Here is a 23,621-nt window from a genome sequence, read left to right on the forward strand (position 1 = left end):
TCAGAGAAGGAGAAAACACCAACACAGCCAGCACTGTTTAGGCAAGTCACAGTGTATAAATAACTCAGCATAGCCCATGGTAAGCAATGGGATGTACAGCTATCATGAGGCAAAACAAATCATCTGTGGCTAAGCCTGTGAAACAGGAACCAATCAGCAGTCGAATTAGCCTTCAGAGGTCTGCATGGGAAAAGCCCAAAATGAAACCCAGGATCGAAGCTTTCCATCCTGCCCCTAACCCCTAAGAATGTGGGGAAAATTCAGATCCAGATACTAACAGCTCACACAGCTCGTATCCCTTGCTGATTACAAAAAAGCAGTCATGAGACATTCATGGCCCGGGGGGGAGACAATGCCCTGTTTTACCACTCTGAGTCGAGTGGAGCTAATCAGCAACAGTGACTTTTCCACTTGTGTTTGACTTTAGCTACAGAGAGATGCTCCGAGAAACTGCTCAGCAAACAGAGAAAAAGACACTGCTGCCACAGCCCTGGGACTAGATTCTTATCTCCCCTACACTGGGATCAGCTAGGATAACACCATGGGATTCAGGGGGAGAGAGTGACATGGTGGGAATCGGGCACATGGAGTTCTAGAAGCTCCCGCCCATGGAAAGCGCAGCCTCCCATGTTTCAGGGAGTTACTCTGGCAAAGGATCATGTCTATTGCTGCAATTAATAAATATTTCCCCTGTGCCACTTAACACCTCTGGAAAATGTCAGTGGCATATCAGCTGTTTGCACTGATGCTTTCTGAAATCCGACATCAGCTCAAACCACAACCCCTGCTGCCCTCCTCCCTTTGCTGTGCTGCAGCTTGGCATTTACAGAGCTGGTTAGGAAGAGAGTCTGGCCTGAGTGGAGCACATCAGTGGCACGCAGCCGCAGAGAGCAGGCGGAGGAAGCCATGGAAGTGGCATGCACAGCTTAACACGAAGCAATTACTACTCCGATCTGCACATCCAGGTAGCAAGCGAAAGCAGATGCAGGAAATAGCAAACCTCTGCCTTAACTGTCATGGTGGGTCCCTTCCTCCCTGGTCATCAGCTCCTCCTGACCCCAGGGCACATGCCACCCTGGAGAGTGGCTAATCATTGGCATGGGAAGTAACACACAACAGGCCCAGAAGGGAGGGAGAAGAAGCCAGCAGCAATACCACTGAAGGGGATTATACTTCCAAGAAGTAAATCACCCAAATCTATCCACAGCCAAAAATAATAAAAATCAGGTCCATTTAGTAGAGTTTATTTTTCTCCCAAACTCTTCTGCAGGCAGCAATTACACAGCAGCAGCACCATTATAATACAGCACATCTAGGCAGCATCTCCTGTACTTGTCCAATGCACAGAGCAGCACAGGGATTTCAGAAAGAGCAACAATGCAGACGTGAGGAAGAGGGACCCAGCTTCCCCCTCCCCCATCTCTCCTTCATCCTTCTCCCATAAAATCTGCTGTCTCCGGGGTCCTCATCAATCATGGATTCCCTTGCGGCTCCCCTGACTCACACAAGTCACCCCACTGATTTCGGCAGGGCTTTCTGCGTGAGTGGCGCCAGCAAGATCCAGCCTTTGGCCCTGTGCATCAGCGGCCACTGCAGCTGCAGCCTGGAACACCCGAGCCTGTTTGCTGACACCGGATTCTTCACTGCCACGTCACCTGTGTGGAACTAGAGCTTTCTCCCCCGCCCAGCCAGCGCCTGAACACAGAGGGTTGGTGCTCTCCAGAGATGGGCGGGGCGCAATAGAAACATGTTAACTTAGGTTAAAAAAAAACCAACACCAGTGAATAGAGCAGGGGAGGGAGGCAATGCCAGCCAGCCCCCTCTTTCCAGCCAGGCACTCACTGCCCTCCGCAGGCATTCGGAGTGCCAGTCTCATGAAGATGGAGTTAACTCACCATCAGTCATTTGGCAGTTGCCGACACCTTGACCCTTTTGCAAGGGTCAGGGGAGACATATTTCCCAGGCAGAACCAGGGCAACTGTTGGTCTGGGCCAAAAAGCACCACAGACGTTTGAATTTGATGCAGGAAAGCAATCAGAGGCATCCATATTGTTTCCCTATAATTCATCTGATGTGACACACTGGCTAAGTATGTTGTGTCCTCTAGTGTCAGCCAACTAGGATACAAGCCTACTACAGCTACTAGCAGAGTTACTCCATTAGCTCAAGGTAGAGGGCTGTGCTTTTGGGATTGAAAGCCTAGGGTTCCATCCCTGCTGGTGACACTAGGAAGCAAGCAGAATGGTGATTGTAGGGCCTAAAAAAGGATACAATAAGAGAGTTAACACAGGGCTGGGTTGGTGTGAAAGGGGCTTCCCCTGGACAACGGGCACTGGGGACAGAGGCAGCTCCATACTGATTTCATGCTTATGGCTGGGGAGAAGGGTGGGCCAGGAAGAAGTCTCCTGGTATCTGGCAGAGTGCACTAACCCCACAGGGCCAGTGGAAAATGTACCTGGAGGGAACAAGAAAGGAGTGTTGCAGAGAGATCCTGTTGGGAATTTTTCCTGTCTCATGAGGAAACAGACAAGAGATGGTCCAGTGTAAAGAGGAAGAGCAGTAGCTAAGTGCCCAGCCTTGCAGCTCAGTTTTACTGAGGGAAGCAATCACTCTCCTGCCCCCGCATTACTCTGAAATGCACGTGGGAAATAAGAATGCCTGTAATGGCCTGACCCCTGCTGCAGCCATAAGGCTGTGTCAAGCCACTGCCACCGAAAGTCAGCACCGAGGTGGTTTCTTGTGTTTAATTCTTGGTTTCTATAGGGGAAGCGGGGGGACTGTAAATATTATTAATAAACACTCTGGACACAGCTTAACTTTCTTTAATCAGGATGCATGAATGTTTTCCTTTGAAATTGGGAACAGCAGGCTCTTTGATGAATGGGCTGAATCATCGTCTAATTTGAATGACTCCTATACAGTGCCTGTGCAGCGTGTCAAAAGACTAGCTAGTACCTTCCTCCAGAAACCCTGCTCTGGAGGGGGACTACAGAGTGGGGAGGGGACTACTTTTCCAGCGGTGGAAGCATACAGGTACCACAAAAATTGTGCTACATAAGGCCTGATACCCCCTCCCACTCTCACTGATACACGTCAGTCACACTTGACTCAGCCGCTGGAAAAAATCATTTAAGGAAAATCATCATCGTTCCCATGAGTCATGGGGGGAGGGGGGCGGGGAACGTCTCAGAGAGATGATTCAACTGGAAGGAGAGCTGAGGCAAAGGAAAACATAGGTTGGAGATGAGGAAAAACTTCCTGGTAGAGAAGAGTTGTGTAAGGTTTTGTCTACACTAGCACTTTTGTCAGCAAAACTGTCGTCTATCAGGGGTGCAGACAGCGCTATGTCCACGGGAGACCTTACAGTGGCGCAGCTGCAGCGGTACAGCTGTGTCACTGTAAGGTCTGTAGCGTAGACATAGCCTTAGGAACATAGCGTTTAGAGACTCCCAAAGGAGGGAGTGCTGTGGCTTAGATCCTGGCCCCTTTGGCACTGTACAGTCCTGCACTGGCAGGGAGAGGGGCTGGAGGAGCCTATAGGTTTCCCCCATCCCTAGATTCTATTGCCTATCACCAATCTGGGACGAGAGACCAGGAGCACCTGCTAAAATATTTTAATTGAGGTGTATGGACATTCAAACTGACTTGATGAGAGATGAACCACCCAGGGTCTCAAGTGCATACTTCAGAAGACATATTCAAATCAGGATTTGAAATCCAATGAAGCCACAGACTCTCTCAGCCCTGGATAAATACAAGTCACCTCACCATGCCAGGCTACTGAATTGGGGACTCTTATCATAGACTGGCCAATGCCAGAGATAGAATCAAGCTGGAAGACAACTGAGGTTAAGCATGAAAGCAAATACATTTAAAAAAAATGATTTGGGATGGTCCTTAGTTGCTGTGGGAGTTCATGCCACAGTCTGGGACCGGCCCCTAAGAAAGCTCCTCTCTTGTTCTCTTATTGAGGCACAGAGTTTGTATTTAACATTACATAACACAACAATGAAAGTCTGCTCCAAACAGCTACGGTGTGGTCTTTCCCTGCAGTCCAGCCCCCCTCCTACCACGATGGAGGGTGAACCTTTGATCTCTCCAGCTGCACCCACACATCCTTACACGACACCTCATCCATCACCCCTGGTTAACTCAGCTGCATGCCCGGTTAGGCCGGCGTTGCCACTTGAACTGTGCTCCCAGGTGCAGAACTTCACCACACAAAGTTTCATAAAATCAAGCACTCCAGAGGAAGCTACAGTTCCAATAAATGAAACAGCTTCACTCTCACCTAGGCACAAGCTCTCTCTGTTACACGGAGATAAAATCCTTGTTGTTTCCTCAGCTAAACTTACAGAGAGCGGCAGAAAAACTCCAGATGCTGAACATGATCGCAGAGAGGGTCAAGTTCAGATGACATGGCAGTGTGATCAGGTTATCTTGCTCCAGCACTAATGAAATGAGCTCACTCAAAGAGAAAATGACACAAAATGGGAAGTGAGACTGGAAACTTACACAGATGCCCAAGGGGACAACTCATACACTTGTATCACAGGATATGCGCACAGTCCATCCGGACCATCGGACACAGGCATGCAAGCATTTCAGGTTGCAGCCTCTTAAAGAGCCAAAGCTATCTCTCGGTAACACTTTTCGTAAGTTGTGCTAAGGAACTGAGTTACTTTCCCCCATTCAGCAGCCGGGGAGAATACACTGGAAAGGTTCAGAAGCCAACGTCTCTAACCGTAGCAGCACACGTAGCAGTTATCCTGAGACCAAGGACGACACTTTACTTGAAAAGTCCTCTATGCTGGAGATTTGCTGAAATTTACCAACCCATGTGCCTTCCACACCCTTTCAGAAATATTCACGTTAAGCTATGCAACCCCTAAGAGATGCAGTGCCTAGGAGACAGCATGTCACCGTGTTCTGCTGGCAAGGTCACACCATTCCGCCGGGATCATCCCTTCGCGCAGACCCCAAACACACCGCAAGAGACCAATGCACCAGGCAGGCCCCTTACCTTTAAAGCCCGGACTTTCTTGGCCAACAGGCTCTCAATGTCTCCCGACACTTTCTCCACTAATTTCTTGGGGACATTCTCCTTGACCTCGAACAGGTTCCTGTTGTCATTGTAGATCTAGTAAGGGGAATAAAAGGAACAGAGACGGTCATCACTACATAAAGGCATGAGAAACACAGCTACCCCAGCCCTACAGTGCCAAGGGATTGTTCTGCATGGGTAAGATGGGGCTGTGGGATTTGGAAGTTGGGAGGCTTAGCACGCAAGGAAGGTGCGCACAAGGGTATGGTCTGAAGCTCATCCCTCTGGGCTTTCCAGCTTCCTCTCTTCTCCAGCAGACACATTAAGGGCCTCTCCTCCCACAATGCCTGAGACATCCCAGTGCAATGGCCGCACACCCCTCTGGTGACCCAAATGTGCAATGCAGTCAAGGCCTCCCCAATTTTTTCACCCATTTTTCAGTGTCTAAATGATGTCCCCAGACCCCCGTCACAATCCACACTCCAAATCTCACTCACCAGACCAGGCAACTGCCAGAAGAGCTCACTGCCACCCCCCAGGGCCCATAGTTCAATAGACACATGTGCTATCTGCTGTCAGCCTACGGCACTGCCGCCCAGTGCCGAGTCAGCAGGGGGCAGAGGGGAGGTTAACCAGCCAGATCGGACTGAAACTGGGATAAAACCTAGGACTTCCCCAGTAAACCTAGAATTTGGCCGACCTGTGCTAGAGAAGGGCGAGAGAAGTTGCCCTGGGGTGAAGGTAAAAAAAAGTCCTGATACAATTAGCTACTCATTTGGGTTTCTAAAGTTTGCAGCCTTACTCCTGCAGCATGCTCTTTCACATGGATGGAAACCACTCTAGCTAAGCACATTCAACCCCGAGGAAACCCCACTGCACTTCCAGTGGAGCCACTCTGGGGATTGATCTGTCCCACCAGCCAGAAGCTGGTGCTAGAACAATCAGTGAAATCATTAATAACCACACTGACATGGTCAGCATTAGGCTTCAGAGTTAACAACCCTCATTCATCTCCACAGGGAGGGGAGGAGGCTTAAATTATGCAGGAAACATGGGAGATCTCAGCAATCCTTAGGGTGACTAACTCCACTACAGCCGGTGGAAGTTCCATGCATGACAGTTTCCAGTGCCACTGATAACAAGGTACTGACTTTCATTTCTATCAAAGTACCTACCCCCTGGCCTCTGCCCAAGCCAGATAAATAACTGCCCCCACTTTGTGACCTCCCCACATGGCCTCATGCCCTTTGTCCCCCTACGGCATGCCATACCTCTTCCCTCTCCTAATTAAGAGGCATCCTCCCACAAGCCTGTAAGCCCTAGGTCTCCCATCAGAGGCGTGTTAAACCAGACAGCAGAAAATCACCCAAGTAAATCTGAATCCTTGGAGTTCACAGACCACAACGTCAGCATCATTGTTCAAGTGCACTGCTCAGCATCTCATCCCCCTCGTCCCGTGTACAAGACTGCAGGCTCTTTGGGGCAGGCAATTCTGTCTTCATACCTGCCTACAAACCATCTAGCACACTTCAGGTGTCTTCGCCTTTCAGACATCAATTCAAATCTAGATTTAATCAGTAGCAACAGTGAGTATTCAAGGCAGGGACTGTTTCTCACTATGTGTCTATACAGCGCCTAGCCCAACGGGGCCTGACCCGGGATGAGCCTCTAGGCACTACTGTAATCCATCTGAGACGTCTGTGGTGGCTTGTGTGCAACACGCAGGGAGTCTCAGCCCAGGTCCCTCGCCAGCAGACAAAACACATCATGAAAGTTACTAGACCTGGCCCAGCGCTGGCAGCCTCAGTGGAAGGATTAAGGATGGGCTGGGACAGAAACAATCTCTTCTCCGTTGAGGGGATAACTCTATGACCAGCAGGAGCATTTGTGGTAACGCAGGTCTAGATCAGAGCAATGAAAGCTGGTGCTTCAGGGCATGCCCTGGAGACAGGATGGTAGTGTTCTGTACGCACTGCACTACACCACTAGATAGGTGTATTTCAGGGTCGGGTGAGGTGGGGCTCCACTTCCCAGAGGCTAGTGATGGGATCAGGATCCCAGTGGACGGGCCAATGCCCTGATCCAGCATGACAAACACTATGTACACTTCTGTAAATTGGCAGGGGGTGAGAACTGGAGGGAGCTCGCGCTGCCACTGTTCAGGCAGCACTGTGTGTACAAACAGGGGGCTTCGGTCACCAGAGCGGCCAGGCTGACACCTTTCACTAGCACTATGTTCTCTGAAGAGGCTGGAATGAGAACTCCTGCTCTGTATTCCAGCTCCACCAGCAGAAAGCAAAGAACACGTTTAATTAATCGGACAAACACCAGCTCCTGCACCAGGCCTAATGCAGAGACAACTCCTATAATATGCCCAATGCTACTATTTAGGGACAGGGAAGGCCACCAAAGTATTACCCTTCTAAGGCGATCTTCAAAGTACCCCTGCAAAACAGCCCAGCAGAAGGATGCAGACACTAACCCCATGGAAAAATTCCTTCGATATTTCCATCCCCTCCACCCCTTCCCTGAAAATCTGAGCTGAAGCAGTTTCTCAGTGAACAACAAGCTCCTGATAATTTGAAGGCAGCTAGAGGTGAATTTAAAGTGTCTGAATACTGAATCCCTCCATGGTCCCCCTCCCACCTTCCCCCAGTGGCCCAAATGGTTACAGAAGCAGAGGCTGCATCTGGTGCTTTCTGAGGCTAAGGAAAAAGATGTTCTTCTCCTCTCGGATAGTCTCTCCAGAGTTCCTTCAGGATTAGCCCACAGGTTCCAGCCTTGTTTTCTCAGACCCTTGCTGTAATTGTCATTCCGCCCAAGCTATTTCTGATGTGCCCGATTTCTCCTTTCTTCTGCGCTGCTGGTGTATTCCTGACAACAGCCACCTTGTGCTGACCTTTCATCCAGAAATACCACTCCACACAAGGCTCTGCTCCCAGAACTTATGGGAGAGATATCGTCCTTCCCAAAGAGTCAGGGTTTCAAGCAAGTTACCCTGGGTGCCAGCTTTCCCTGCAAATGGAATAACAATCTTCCTCCACCGATGTGCCTGTCAGCTCCATTCTAACTAGTAGGAGCAGCATGTTGAAATTTGCAAGACTCCCCTATTCTGACGCCTATGGAAAGTTCTTGTCAATTTCTCTTTATTACTGGCTCACAAGAATGGGGCTGGTAGGCGCAGGGAGTGGAAGTGTGCTCCAGTACCCCACAGAGCAGAGGCCCAGGGAGGTGATTTGTTTGCCTCACCCATTGCAATCACATGCCCATAAGGAATAGCCGGGTAGATCAGAAGACACCAGCCTGAGAGAGGAGGAGACCCAGTGAGAAGAGCCACGTGGTTCACAGGAAAGACAGGAGGGATTGCCCTAGAAACTAACCCCTCAGAGCCAGCTGCTTCAATAAGTCTGTGCCTCTCAGGAACCCACTGACTTTGGCCCCAAAGTCATCCTATGTTCCATACCAATCTGGTGTCCCCACAGCTTTTATTGTTGGAAATTACTGACATCGGAAATAAAAATTCATGGATCTGGGGAACAGAGAATTATTTACAATAAAAGGAGGCATCCCACAGACATTTTAAGTATCCTGCATGAATAATCTGTGAGCACCCCTCATTTCAGGTCCTTGTCACACAGCTGGGTCCCAGCAGGCTGGAAGGTGTGTGCTGCTGATAGCAATGGATGCTATTCTGGGAAAGAATCTCACCCGAGCACAGAACGGGTTAAAGATAGAAAATTGAACATAAATTATATTCTCCCTCACTCTCTTTTTTCCTTTGGTAAGTAACAGCATAACAAAATAATGTGTTTTGAAGGCACGCTACCTCCAGCTGAGCAGCAGCAATTAGGGAAGCAAAAGAAGAGGAGCAATCTTCAAGGAGAAAGCTTTGGATAAAGAGGGCATCCTGAAATTCGTGTTTTCCTATTATGAAACGGAAAATCAGCTCCCATTGGTTACAGCCAGAAACTGTGCCTACACATTCTGGGCGGGGGAGGAGGGGAAATAATAAAAATCAAGCAATGCTCCCCGGCCCCCATCACAAACCCTCTGCAGCTATAGGCCTATGCAGGCTTTTTGTCCATCAGTTTATCTAGGTTAATGAGAACATTTCAATTCAAAGAGAGGGTGACCAAAAAAAAAAAAGTCAGGTGGGGTGGTAGCATTGCCTGTTAAGGTTGCCCAACACTTCCCATTATAAGACCTTTTTTTCAGATGTGTATAACTTTGCCAAACTAATCGTTTGAGCTGAAATTTTACATGTACATGCTGAGTGTCTGCCTCGGGCCGAACAGTTTTGGAAAATTTCAGTCAAAATAGTCCAGCCATTTTTGAGAATGAAGCTAGTGAAAAATACATTGTAATGGCCTAGCTCACAGGGGATCTGGGAGCATTATTTAGCATTTACAGAGCTCTCTGAAGATACAAAGCACCAGGGAAGTTAGGGCTGCCATACTGAAGCTGACAGCTGCTCCCTCCTCAGCTCTGTTACAAAGCTTCCCATGGCAATTTGGGCATCCATGACAGATCAAAATTCCCTTGGCAACCTTAGTCATGCTGCTGCCATCAATTCTTGGCCTCCTCTTCTCTGAGTGGGCAGCTTTGCTGTCAGACACTAAAGGGAAGCTACTTTGAAATACTCAAGTATTCTACAGTAATGGACTGGACTACTGGACTAACTACTGCAAGGTGCAGTACTGCGGCCCCTTCAACGTTCGCGCAGAACAGTGGTTCTCCACCTTTTCTATAACAGGACCCCCTGGAATCTTCTCCCATTCAGACATAACCAATACCCTGCTCCAGTTATCCGTCTGAGATAGACAGGATGGTCATGCTCCCCGATATCTGCTTGCGACCTCCTTGGAGAACCCATTGTGCAGAATAATGTAATTATATATTTAATAAGGCATGGACTTCAAGAAAGAGTCCATTAGAGAACCACGACGTTACAGGTGGAATAGACTCACTGGACCAACTTGACCATCTCCCAGCCAATGCAAAGAGGTTCCCTACAGCACACTCCAGAGGCAGACACACCTGGGAGGAGGAATCAAGAAGGGGGAAAAAAACTTCACTGCAATGGAAGCTTCTGAGTAGTGCTCTGCCTTCTTTATCACCTTTCACCCAAAGCTCTTCGCAAACAGGGATAAACCCTCACACCAGCCAGTGAGGGACATGGGGTATGGAAATCACATCACTCCAGTGCACAGCAGCCCATGGCACCACTACACAACACATTAGCACAGGGAATGAAGAATGAAGTATCCAGCTGAGTCTGCAAGATGAAGTTACCCGACATGCACTTTAAACCTGGACAGCAGGCTCAACACCCTCACTTTGGGGTGCTCATTCTATGTGGCAGAACTGCCCCATAAAGCCAGCCGGGGGGTTCAGTCAACAACTCAGGAAGAAGAACGCTGAGTTGTTTCCTCTGGCACTAGGTACTTCCTGGAGATTTCACCACCACCAAATGGCCCATCCAACCTTACTTAGTTGGTTAGAATGGACAGACTCATGGCCTACGGAGCGAAGGCTGGAGGCCATGCTTTGTTTCCTGCCCCGTTAGAAATCCATTGAACTGACAGCCCTGAATATCTATTGAAAAACTATAGTGATCTGCCGGCACAGGGCATTTCACCTTATCCTGAACAGGCACATGTGGGATTAGTGCAGTTTTGGTCGAGGTGGTGGGGGAGCTCCCAGACTTTTGCTGTCTTCATTAAAGATAAAGACAGGCTAGAAACAGACAAATTGAGATTTGAAACAGATTCCCCCCCCTCCCCCCCCCCCAAGTCCTAATGGGCTCTGAAATATCTACAGGGCAATCTCCTCTCACTCAGCCTTATCAATACAATTCTTTTCCCCACAACACCTGGCAAATTATTAATACAGCAAAAAACCTTGCAAAAGGGCCAGGGTCCCCCACCATAGGGGACAACGGTTACACTGGGAAAGGAAGACACACACACCCAATCAGGGCTACATTTGTTCACTGTTCAACAGAGCGTACAAGTCAGAACACTCACTCTCCTCATGAATAATGGTGAGAATCCAACCCAAGGCAGCCCTTCTCTCCCTCCCTGGGGAAGTCCTTCCTGCAGACTCTGACTTGGTTCTGAAAAACCTCTTGTGCACCAGGAGAGCAGGAGGTGAGAGCTGACTGGGTTCATCAGTGTAATGAGGGACACCTGTCAGCAAACCCAACTATTTCTTCACCCCTTTCTGAGCCCGAACACACATCATGCCAGCAGCGTGAGCACAACGGTCACTGGGTTTCTTTTGGTGTAAAGTTCAGAGCTGGAACTCAGAAGTTCCAGTAAAAGCAGTCACAGACTTCTACCTGCTAAAGCTCAGGGGTCCCCTCTCTGCCTCCCTATGAGGCTGCTCCATCTCAGCTCTCACACCTGCCAGTGTGTGACAAACAGCCAAAGAGCATAACACTTGGACTTTGTTGCATGCTGCACTATAAAATTACAGATATTTTTTTATATATATATATATTATATATAAACGCTAGTTTTTCAGGCTGTCTTCTCACTGCATGAATCAAACCAGGTTTGCACTCTAACAGCCCCCCACCTGTTCTGTTTATGGCATACACACAAAGAAGTTAGATAAAAACAAATACTCTCACTGGAAAGTAGCAACGTAATATTACTTTATTTCTTAGCGTTCAGAACCCTAACACCCAAGAGCCCAAAACAAAGAGAGAGAAAATAGGCTGCTCCCTAAAACAGAAAGACACAACTCACCCCTCATTCCTCTAAGCTGGCTCCTTGCAGACTGTGCTGAAAGACCCAAACCACGTTTCTCTACAGAGGGCCCTAGCCTGCAAGCAGCATCAGAAAACCCCTTACAAATTAAAGTGATAGCTTCTAATTTTAATGCAGTTTTCAATACAACACCACACGTCATCCCAAACACAGGTTTAACCTGTTCCAGGTTGCAAACCTGGTTTATTTGAGTCTCACAGTGAGAGAAGAGCCTGAAAGCCATGCTATGCCATGAAAAAAAAAAAATAAAGGCTATAATTTATGGCTTTTAGCCCAATGTGCACCAAAATACACATGGGCCATAGGCTGGTCATTGGAGGCCTGGAATGCAGCGAGGGGAGGTCCTTGCTCCAGCTTCTCTTGGGGCACCAGGAAGAGGGAGAGTGTAAGGCAGGTGGGAAGGGCAGACCCTGCTCAGGCTGTCCCCAAATTCAACTCATGCAGCCCCCAGCCCTAATTAACGCAGTCTCCTTGATATGAACATACACAGTTCATGCTGTCCTTCCTGCACTCAGCCAATACTGGCTGGCCCCTACTTTAAGAGCTGCTCTTTCAGCGCCTCCCCCCCCCCCCCCCGGTCACTGCACCTCCTCTGGACCCCCTCCCCTGATCTTCTCAAGGCCTTTAGGACAGCTCTGCTCCATCCCAGGATGAGCCAATAGATTTTAGATGGGGGAAGGGAGGGAATTCTCCTGGGCCAACAAATTATTCCGGGTGTGAGAGGGAGCACAAAGAGCCTAGCTTCTCACTCCTCCCATATCTGAAACCTCATGCTGCTGGCTCCTGGGCAGCTCTGTGCCTTCTCCCCTGGACTCTCTCTGCTCCTAGGAGGTCTAAGCAGCAGGATCATCTCCTTATCCCCACACCAGCCAGCCGTCCGCCTCCACCGTGCAAATGATTGGGCCAGGGAACTCAAGCCAGCTGCACTGTAACACAGGGTGGGGCTGAGGGCCCTACCCCTAGCACAGGGGTTCAGGGGAAAGGAAAGCAAAGCCCCTGCCCCTCATGCACTAGGGGATAGCTTGCAACCTGTCATGCTATGCAAGGCAATATGGTGTGAAAGCAATGGCTTCTCCCACTGCTGGTGCTGCTCCATGGAAATGCGGTGTTCAGCGGGATCCTGAAACACCCTCTGCTGGGCCTGTCCTGGGCAGAACCATCACTAACCTTGGCCTCTGCAGCAGGCAGGATGACAACTACTGCACCAACACCCCTTCAGCTCCCTTCTCCTCCACCTCACCCCATGGTGCTCAGTTAGCACCTCATCCAGAGAGCAGCCCAGCTCCCACTGGTGTCAAAGATTTGCCAGTGCTCAGCGCTCAAGCCATTCATGGGGCATATACAACTGCAGAGTTGCCAACTGCAGCCATTTTATCACGAGTCTTGTGATACATGGTTGTTTTCTGAAAGCCCCAGCTCCTGGAGTCATATGAATGTGTGAAAATCTCAGCTTTGGGTTTTGTTTGTTTTTAAAAAGGTAAGATTCTAGCCCACTTGCTTACAGAGAAAAAGCTTGAACATGTTCTAAATCCAGAAGGCAAATACAAAGAACCCAACATTTCTCGTTCTTACAAAACGTCACGATGTTTTCAAGCCTATCTCATGATTTTTGTGGGCCTGCCTCCTGGTCTGGCCAGGGCTCCCAGAAGAAGGGTGAGCATTCCAACAGGGGCAGAGAGTTGAGAACTCCAGAGTAAGGGAGCACGTCTGCCCAAACTCCAACACTCACAGGGACTCCCTTAAAAAAAATAAAAAGGCAGCTTAGTAAAAAAGTTATCAGGCAAATCAATAGTTAAAAAAAAAAGCCCAAATGGACTATTCCACACTGAGCAAAGAGCACAGCACCTGGACGAGGCCTGCAACCTTCAGATCCTCCCCAAGCTTAGCGACTGCTCAATGCTGCAAGCAGAGACATAAAGAACCAGATTCCCATCTCACTCTCACTCCCCTGCTGCACCTACTGTTCTTAAATTTCATCGCCTGGTGCTTATATTTCATGCTATGATTATAATCACTGTGGTGTCTATATTACATTAACAGGATGTCAGCTTCTGTGCAGCATCAGGGATAATCAAGCAGGCAGTGATAAGAATGACACCGGCCTTGCTGTCAGCATGTCGGGACAATTTGCGCTGTCTTCAGCATGTTACATGGAGGACAGCATACATCATTGCAGAGGAAGAGGCGATGCAACCCAATGAAGAGGCAGCTGGAGGGGAAGGGAGAGCGGTTAGAAGAGGCTGTAAAGGGAAGGCAATAGAGGCAGCAAGGAGAGAAGTGAGCCAAGAGGAGGAAAGGCAGGAGAGGGGAGGAAGCAGCAAGGGAGTTACGGTGCTGCAGCCTGGTTGGGACAGGGCACATCATGCCCCATGCACGCTGCTCCTCAGAGCCGGCTCAATCAGAACCATTATCACAGGAGTTGCAGTAGCACAGCGAGCCTGCCAGCCCTTGATGCTGCTGCCCTGGGATCTTGACTCTTCCCTGATCTCAGGGGGGAGCAATAAGCCGATTTTAGATGGAGGCACATACTGCTGACTCAGGAGCTGCATGCTGGGAGGAAGCCAGTCTGGAGGATGGACCTGCAGTCACCCTTTCCCTCCCCATGCCCCCAAACCTCCAGCATGCCCCCAGTAAGAACCCTTGTTCCTATAGCAGTGGGATGTGCATGAGGGATAATGCAGGAAGGGAAGAGAGAACCTGACATTTTTAAATCCCATCTCCCTCTCCCTCCAGGCAAGCAGCTTTCCTGCCACCTTTGCTCCCGCTACCTATTTAATAATAAAAAAGCAGCTGTCCTAGCAGTTCTTTGCAACATTGCTACAGGAGCAGTAGAGGGAAGCATGTAGTTAATCTGCTCCTCAGGGACAGCTAGCTATAACGAAGCAAACAAACAGAAGTGACGATGGTAAGGCTCCGATTCTGAGATGAGCTCTGTCCAGACAGAGCCTGATTCCCCCATGATGCACCATCAATGTCAACAAGGGCCCACCCACACAGAGCTCATGGTAGGATTGGGGCTTAAGTTCACTGAAGCATGCTCCAGTGAAGCACATACAAGAGAAGACCTACAGGAACAGAGATAATATTCAAACATGCTGACAGATCACATGAGCTCTAAGGGTACTGCTACACTAGAGAGTTTACAGCAGTGCAGCTGCACCACTGTAAGCTCTCTAATGCAGCCGTTCTAAGATGACGGGAGAGAGCTCTCCCGCTGACATAGCGCTGTCGGTGTAACTTATGTTGCCCAGGGGGGTGATTTATTCACCCCCCACAAGTGGCATAAGTTATGCCGACATAAGCTGTAGTGTAGACATAGCCTAAGTTTACCCATGTATGACACACTGCACATTCCAAACACACTCTGTCCACTAGCCATCTTAACGGGGACATAGCTCCTAGAGCCTTAGAAATCAATCCCACAGACTTCTTGGCTAAGGGTAAATGAAGAGCAGTCTACCCACAAAAGTGTAATCAATTTAACTAAGGCCTTGTCTACACACACACAAATTGTCTTGCTTTAACTCTACAGGTATAGTCAGAACTATACAGCCACCCCTAGGGCAGGTTCAACTATATCAGCATAAAGGTGCTTTATATAGGAACAGCTATTTCTGTAAGGGAAGAGGAATAAGCTGTACCAGTATAAAGCACCTTTATACCAGTATCACTGAGTCCACACCAATATAGTTATCCCAGTACAAAACCTGACCTAAAAGGTGTGCGGTGGGTTGTTTTTTTGTTTGTTTTTGTTGTTTTTAAAGCAATGCAAATCCTTAGGTGGACAAATCAAACTGATATTAACATGGTTTATACTGATTTAGCGGAGGTTGATTCCTTGTTGACTTTGCTTATATCAACATAAGCAAGGATTAAATCTATTTCAGTGATCGCACAGGAGCTGGCACCAGGTTAACTAACTTGAGTAAACGCCCACCCTTAGTTAAACCACCACAGCTCGTGGGCACAGATAAACTCTTAGAAAAGTACCAAACTAATCTAGTTTTTGGTATTTGTAATCAGGTTGGCTTTTCAAATAGGCCTTAGGATACTTTATACTTACACATTTATTTACAAGACTGCATGGGAGTGTTTGAATACTGATCTGCCTGCCCTTAGCGGTTTACTTCCATGTTTAGGTATTTTTAAATTAGAACATTCCTTGGAATTGCTGTTTTAACTACTTAACCCTAACAGAAAGTTAATATCCCCTCATCCTGTCATGTGGTTAAGTGTGTATCCCTGACCTAGGTAGCTAAGACCACTCTGGGGGAAGGGGTGGGGGGAGGGTGAAAACAGGAGGGAATTCACCAGAGTCCGTTTAGGAGGCATGTGGAATTAGGAGGTGCTTGGTTGGAGAGGCTGGAGAAGGGAGTGGGAAGCCCAATTAGGCAGCATAATTTTGTGCAGGGAATGACAGCTTCAGCGGGTGTGTGGATCAGGTAAGCAAGGAGTAGGAGATGGAGTCCAACTGAGGATAGACGGCAGTGGCTTAAAAGAAGTTAACAGTTTGAGGTGGGCAATTTCTCTGCTTCCCCAGCTCTCCCCATTGTGTGTTTATGTGGCTGCCCCCATCTGCCATTCATCTCACTGCCTTGAGTCTTAACCGTCTATTTTCCTTTCTCTAGCCTCCTCCAAGTCGCCTTCTTTCTGCTCTGGCCCTTTAACTGACACTGCACAGCCCGCCAGGGGAGCTCCGTCCCAAGGTGAGACACTCGGGAGACAGAACTTTTGCTACAGCTGGTACAGACCCTTCATGGCCCCAAAGGGGGCCCCTCCCTCATAAGCATGGCTCATCATTGCCTCAGTTACCCTAATAACAAACAGGGAAAGGCAACATGGCTAAAAGGATTGGGAAGCTAAGACTCAGAGGAGTTCCCTCAGGAGCTTAAGGAAAGGAGGCAGGACAGCTAAACCTAACTTTCCAAAGCATCTATAAAGGGGGCAGTCTCCACGCAAGGGGGCAGCTGCTTCCCCCTCCCCGAAGGAGCATCCTTTGCTTGTTTTGTATTGGATGATCCTATTTGTAAATAAGCAGCCCAGGGACCTGTGGGCCCTTATCATGAGACTGGCTCTAAAATAAATAACCGGGGCTCTTTCCCAAGAAAGATGCCAGAAAAGCATCTCCAGTTTGTGGGAAGGGCTCTGCTACATGGGCCTCATTAAAGTTTTCATGCCCTTATCATGAGAGAGAGAGAGAGAGAAAATGAATTCCATGCCCACCCCTGTTATTTTCCATTCTTTTTGCAGCCACGAAGGGCCCAATTCTGCTCTCCATTACAATGATGTAAATCCAGGGTATCACCACCAACTTAGTTACTCTGAATCTACACTGGAGCAAGGAAGAGCAAAATCTGGGCAAGTGGGGCCATGCTACCAGTGATATTAACAGAGTTGGGCCCAAAAACACATAATGAGATTGGTTTAAAAATCCTGAGCTTTTAAAAAAGTTAAGTGTGTGGTTCCTGTTATTTGCTTTCTGGTTTTAGACACATTAAGGGGTCATTTTCAATCTCTCTCATAACCACAAGAGATCGACTTTTTTTTTTTTTTTTTTTTAAATGCAAGCTGAGATTTTCCCATCATTTCCTGACTCCAGGAGCTGGGGCTTTCAGAAAAGCAACAAATATCATGAGACTCAATAAAATCAGGAAAGTTGGCTGCATTGTATCAGCCAAAGACATTCATTATCCAGTTCTTCATTTCCAAAGAAACCCCACTGAACCTGTGACTATTTCTGCCATCTATGTCCCATCTTCGACCGCCACCAAGGATTATCCAGTACCTCCTAGCTTATAGGCTGACAGCCCCAGTTCAGCTCCTGAACATGACGTTTCCTGTCCATTGTTTTCAGAACATCATCCGTAGTCATTTGATCCAGGAGAAGTGCAGTGGTGCTGGAGGGAAATTTGATAGGCAACAGTACTAATGAGACAGCCCCATCAAACATGCTGTCTGTAAGCAACCCATAAGATGACAAAATGTCACCAAAATACCTTGGGAACCCACAAGAGACAATGCTCCCATTAGCAACTAAGAACAAGGTCCTCGTCATTAAAGCTCTCTAATGAATTTTCACTAATCAGAGTAGGCTTTTCTCATGTTTTTCTAGTTTACAAAAAGGGTAAATAAAGGATTAATTTCTACAGAAGATCTGAGTGGTTTAGGTCACCTTGCCGTGGGGAGCTCAAACACACGGGCGAGGCAGTGCGGACTAGTGGCTTTGCATCTTTCAGGAGGGTGGGTTCAAGCTATGATGAAGGTCACAAATGGAAAATAAACTTGGTGGGTTCCATCCTAGACTCTGTTTGGAAGCATCACCCCAGTTACCATGGCATCTGACAAAGCTAGGCGGCTTTGGTCACAAGATGCCCAGAAACAATATGGGGCGGGGAGGCCCCCAAGTGAGCAGTGAGGTGCACTGAGAAAGCTGGGTGAGATCCCAGGACTGGTATAGCAGGGGATGCAGCAGACCAAGTCTGAAGGGCACTGGGAGAGCGGTAGGACTGGAACAGGAAGGGGGGCTGCGGGGCAGGATTGAGGCACGTTGGTAAAGCTGTGTGCGATCCCAGGACTGGATTAGCTCGGCATGCTGCAAGTCAGAACCAAGATGCACTGGATCTCATGACAGAGCAACAGGGCTGGTGGATGTGCACCACTAATGTGCACTGGCAGAGCTGTGAGTGAGGGGCTTAAACAGCACCCCTCTGTGATATGTCCGACCCCGTCTGGCTCCTCGACCCCCACGCTGTCAGAAACTATACAGATTAGTTACATCGGAGAAAAACCACAGCCCTCAGTCAGAACACCCTGCTGAAGATACCACTCAGTGCTATTTACGTGTACAAACTGTTAGCATGGAGCCTCCCAGGGAAATGCAGGTGCAGCTGTCGCATCGCAACCCTGACAGCATGCTGAGGAAACCCTTCAAATTAAAGAGAAAAATACAGTGGGGACCTCTTAGTTGAGCAGTAAATCACCTTCCCCCCTGCAGTGGCTTCAGCCCTCAATCAGCCCCTCATTTAGCTGTGTCTACCTGAACACGAATAGCCCCTGCATCAGACACCTCTGGGGCTTGGCATGAAGCGGAGGAGATATTCCTGGGCAGTGAGTGTGGGCGTGGGCCATGCATCCAGCACTTCTCCTTTGGGCACATAGAAAGGAAGAGGCTGAGCTCCATGATGCTTTCCCTACCTTCTATTCGGGGTCTCCACACAGATTGGGACTCCGCTGTGTAGGGATGGCTTAGGAGGGAGGCTGCTCTCTGCTGCCTCAGGCCCCCCAAACCATACAGAACAACCCCAAGGCCAGAGAACACTGGGCCTGTGTTCACTGACAAGAAGGGTGTGTTTTTACTGCAGGGTTACTAATATGCCTTATCCATCCTGCTGGGAGAGCTGAGTGGGGACAAGGCACTTCAATTTTACTGAGAGGTAAACTGGTGTGTGGGCAAAGGGGAGTGCTGACCGGGCCTAGCTTCCTCACAGTAAACACAGCCAGCTTCTTGTCTCCATTTAGGATTTCACAGTGAGACAACGATCGATTTTTTTTTTTAAGCCACGAGATAAACAAAGTGAAGACAAAGACACCGACTCAATCAGTGTTTTCTTGTGCGTTGTGAGCCGCCACACAGCGAACTCCTAATGGTGACGTCAACCCACGTCTTTGCCTCTAGGTGCCCCCTCCTGTCCGGACATGGCTTGGGGATTTTGACTCTCACACCCCTCTTGAGGCCATTTTCTCAGCTGCGATGACCAGTCCCAGCTGGTCTCTTCTCTAGACTCTCTCGCTGGGTCTTCTATGGCTCAGACCTCCAGCCAAGGCACGCAACAGCTCAGTCCCTTTCCGAGGTTCATCTCTAAACCAACAGTCCCTTGCCCCACCTGGACTCAACCCTAAGCAAAACATCCTTCACCCCTTCTAGGCTCAATTTCAATTCCTCGCCCTTGTCACAGTACTGACCCCCCCAGGATCTGCCCTGCTGGGAGTCCAAGTGCCACTTGAACTAGCCTTCCACTTCTCCTGGGCTTGTGTCTCATTCCCTGGTCTTTCCTAGGGAGAGGAAATGCCCTAGCGCCTCTCATGGGTCTCTACCCACTGCTGAGCTCCCTCAGCTCCTTATACAGCCTAGCAATGAGGCAATTAGTTAATCACCTGCCAGGGGATGGGCATAACTAATGAGGTTCTTTTCCTGGCCTTACAAGTGACAGGGTTAACCCCAGCACAGGTCAGTTCCGAGAGACTGACACACAGGGGTGACGTGTGGGCCTCCCTACCCTCACACTAGTCTGTGCTGTCTGGGGCCAATCTGGAAAGGGCAGGAGATGACCTGAAGCCCGGGAGAGACTCATCGGGTTTGCTGGGAATCTCTCAAGTCCATATGAGTGATGCAGCAGGTTTAGTCGCTTAGCAGCCATACGCCACGCACTGAGCAGCGAGTTAGCTATTGGTGGAGTTTCTCCCCTTACCAATACTGGGCTGGGGTAAGCCCACAGGCTTTGCAGAGGCACACCTCATGTGTGATCTGTAAGCGACTCTTCTCTGAGTTGCCTACCAGATGATAGTATGAGGACATGTTACTAGGCTAGCATAATTGCTACAGTCACCTGACACCATTTGCACAGATTACCAGGACCACGAACTGACTTTTCCAAAGATGTAAAAAAGAAGCCAGATCAAGAGTCCTTGCTGCATTTAATACCCTGGAATCCAATGAGGTCTGCAAACAGTTTGGGAGTTGGAGACAGTGCAACGGGGAGACAATGATCCTCTTTCCTGACTGCAGCACCTGCTTCTGTTTCAGGAGCAGGTCTCCACACAACTCTGTCCATGCATCCTTTGTTCCCTCAGCCTTTTGCCAATACATCCCAACCCAGCACTCTTCTATTCCAGCCCTGCCCTCCCCAAACAGACATACACACAATGCACCTCAGTCCTGAGCTGCAATCCCAGCTGCTATTCCAGTAATGGGCTCCCCACACAGCTCTGCTGATGCATTTTGACACCTGCATGTGACACCGAGTGCTGTTTCAGTTCTGCCCCTGCATGTCCCCAAGAACTACTACAACAGTATACCGAGACCGCTGAGCTACCTTCATTTATAGCTTAATCCAACTCCAAACACAAGCAGGGAGTAATAGTCTGGTAGTTAAGGCACATATATATAGGGGAGCCAGGAGATGTGATCCCCCAGTTCTGCCACTGACTTGCTGTGTGACCCTTGGGCAAGTCAACTTCTTTGTAGCAGAGTTTTCCCATTGATAGTGAAACTGACCTACCTCCCTGGGAGATTGTCTCTAATGTTTGCAGAGTGTTTTGGAAGCCTTGGATGGAAGGGGCTATGTGAGTGCAAAGTATTCATATTCTGTTCTGAGTCTCCAGATGTAAGAGACTGGGTGCATAAAAAGTAATACAAGAGGAACCAAAAACTCTTGTATGTTTCAAGTCAGACCATGCTTTCCATCAGCACAGGATGTGTCCTCGGGCCCTTGGTAAGCCTATAAGACCACACCCTCATCTCTTGGCTCTCTAGGATCAGGAGAGTGGGCGTGGGATGAGCTCTGTTTGAGGAAAATGCCTTGCAACACATCAGACCCAATACACAGTATGGGATAGTTTCCTACTGTCCCAGCACAACATTAACCAGGGACAGAAATTATTCCTTCCCGATAGCATGTTACCAGTTTCTAATTTCATTCCCACTCGCTTGTCATCAAGGGGATGGGAAACCTGTAGCGTGGACCAGCCCTGCCATGTGCTTCATTCTTATGTAACACACACATACCTTCCTACAGATACATACACACCCACATACACCCTACACGTACACCATATGTATGCACGCACACACACCCCTCAGATCCATGCACAACCACAAAGGCATGCGCAGGCAGATGGGCATGTGAACAAACATGCCAACTCATGTCAAGACACATTCTCAAATGCCAGTCTTATAAAGCTTTAAATCAAGATATACACACACACACACACACACACACACAGGTAAATAACCGGTAAAATCAACTCCCTAGACGAACAGTGCCCAAAGAGCAAAGTGGCTTTTAAAACTCAAACATTTCCCTTTCCCACTCTTTTTCCTTTGCCCAGAATGTTAATTAGCGTTACTCTAAACAGCAGTAGCAGCAGCCTAAGCCTGAGCAAGCTCCAACTGCTTTAAAGGAAACTTGGTTATGAGTTCTTTCATGCATCAGATGATTAAGCTAAAACCAAGATGTACATCAAAGGGTGATGTAGCAGGCTCTTTTCATTCTCCTTTTTAATACCATTTTAAAACTCTCCTTCTAAAAATAATACAATTTCCCAGGAAGGATGCCATTGTTTCTCAGTGCCGTCCGATTCTGCCTGATGTACTGGAGTATGTCGTCAGGAATGTAGGTTCTAGCTTCTGTACTGCACTCACATCACCATACCAGTGGTTCTTACTGCTACACTCTGAGGGCATGTCTACACTGGCCATGTTACAGCGCAGTGCACTGTGACGTGGGCATTGTAGACACGCTTTATCACCGGGGGAAGAGTTCTCCCGGCAATAAAAAAACAAACAAACAAAAAACACCCCCCGAACAAGTGGTGGTAGCTTTATAGCTGGGAGCACAGCTCCTGGCGATAAAGCGCTGTCTATACTGGCGCTTTTCAGTGCTAAAACTTTTGTCGCTCAGGGGGGTGTTTTTTCACAACCCTGAACGACTAAAGTTTTAGTGCTGAAACTGTTAGTGTAGACACAGCCTAATGTGGCATCAGTACCACAGTCATGGTTTCAGCACTGTAACTTCTGTAATATACCACAGCAAAGCTATTGCTGCTGTGCCTGAGCCCTGCAGACTGTGTGATACTGGGGCGGTATCAGAGCAGAGTTTAGTTGGTCAAACAACAGAAAAACAAATGTGAAGTTATAAGCATAAATAACAAGGCTGACTTTTCTCCGCGACTCTATATTAGCACGCAGGGATAACTAATATGCTCTACATACAGATGTATCTGAGTATTCAGCTGATCAATGAGTATCCCAAGACACTAGCACCAATTATTTGTCAAAAAAATTATGCCGGAAAGTGTATTCTTCATTAGTCCCTGTTCATTATATGCTATTTACCACTGTACTATTTAAAAAGTTTCTCATCCAAGCAGGGAGCAGAAACAATGCCATACGTCTTAGGTGACCACACCTCAGATAGCACATAGTTGAAGTGAACAATTCATAACCATCCCATAGGCTGAATACAGTTAGTCTAAACTATCAGGGGAATAGTTATAAATAACAAATCCATGTGCAGAAATCTGCACTGGTTCACAGATGATTCAGAAGGAGACAGAGAAAGAAGGTTACATTCTCTACACAGTGGAAAACAAACTACTGTACAGCAGAGTTAGATGCTCAGATACTATGATGATGGCCTTACTCTGAGGTCATGGAAAGATAGACTGTAAATGTGTTTCGGGGCTAAGTTCCCCAATACCATGCTGTAACACAGCAGAGATAATGCAGCCCTGTCCCAGTGCCTCCTTTTAAAAAGTACATTATGCATGGCTTAGCTGTGTTTTCAGCAAGAAGCACGTTCTGGGAGCTTTCAGCTCTGTTATCTTAGAAGCTGAAGAGTTTGTGAATGGGAATAAGTGCACGGAGGAGAATCACAAATACAAAACTTGTTAAGTGTGGAACCATTAGAAGAGCAGAAATCTGCTTCCATCCACTGGCCCAGTTCCCTGGTGCAAAGCGGTTCACTCCTACTTCACTTTGACATCATTTAGCACCTGCCTCAATGCAGCTCACTGGCCTTCGTGAT

At 48.3% G+C, this 23,621-nt stretch overlaps 1 protein-coding gene across 1 annotated transcript in view; it reads right to left on the minus strand.

The window, feature by feature from the left end:
- The window catches only part of CACNA2D2 (calcium voltage-gated channel auxiliary subunit alpha2delta 2), a 581,166-nt gene that overhangs the window by 463,936 nt on the left and 93,609 nt on the right, over positions 1-23,621 (minus strand). The window contains exon 3 of the mRNA XM_065407282.1: positions 5,024-5,140. Within this exon, the coding sequence (XP_065263354.1) occupies positions 5,024-5,140 (117 nt within the window). The remainder of the gene's footprint in view (positions 1-5,023; positions 5,141-23,621) is intronic.

This window comes from Emys orbicularis, chromosome 7 (assembly GCF_028017835.1).
Source record: "Emys orbicularis isolate rEmyOrb1 chromosome 7, rEmyOrb1.hap1, whole genome shotgun sequence".
NCBI lineage: Eukaryota > Metazoa > Chordata > Testudines > Emydidae > Emys > Emys orbicularis.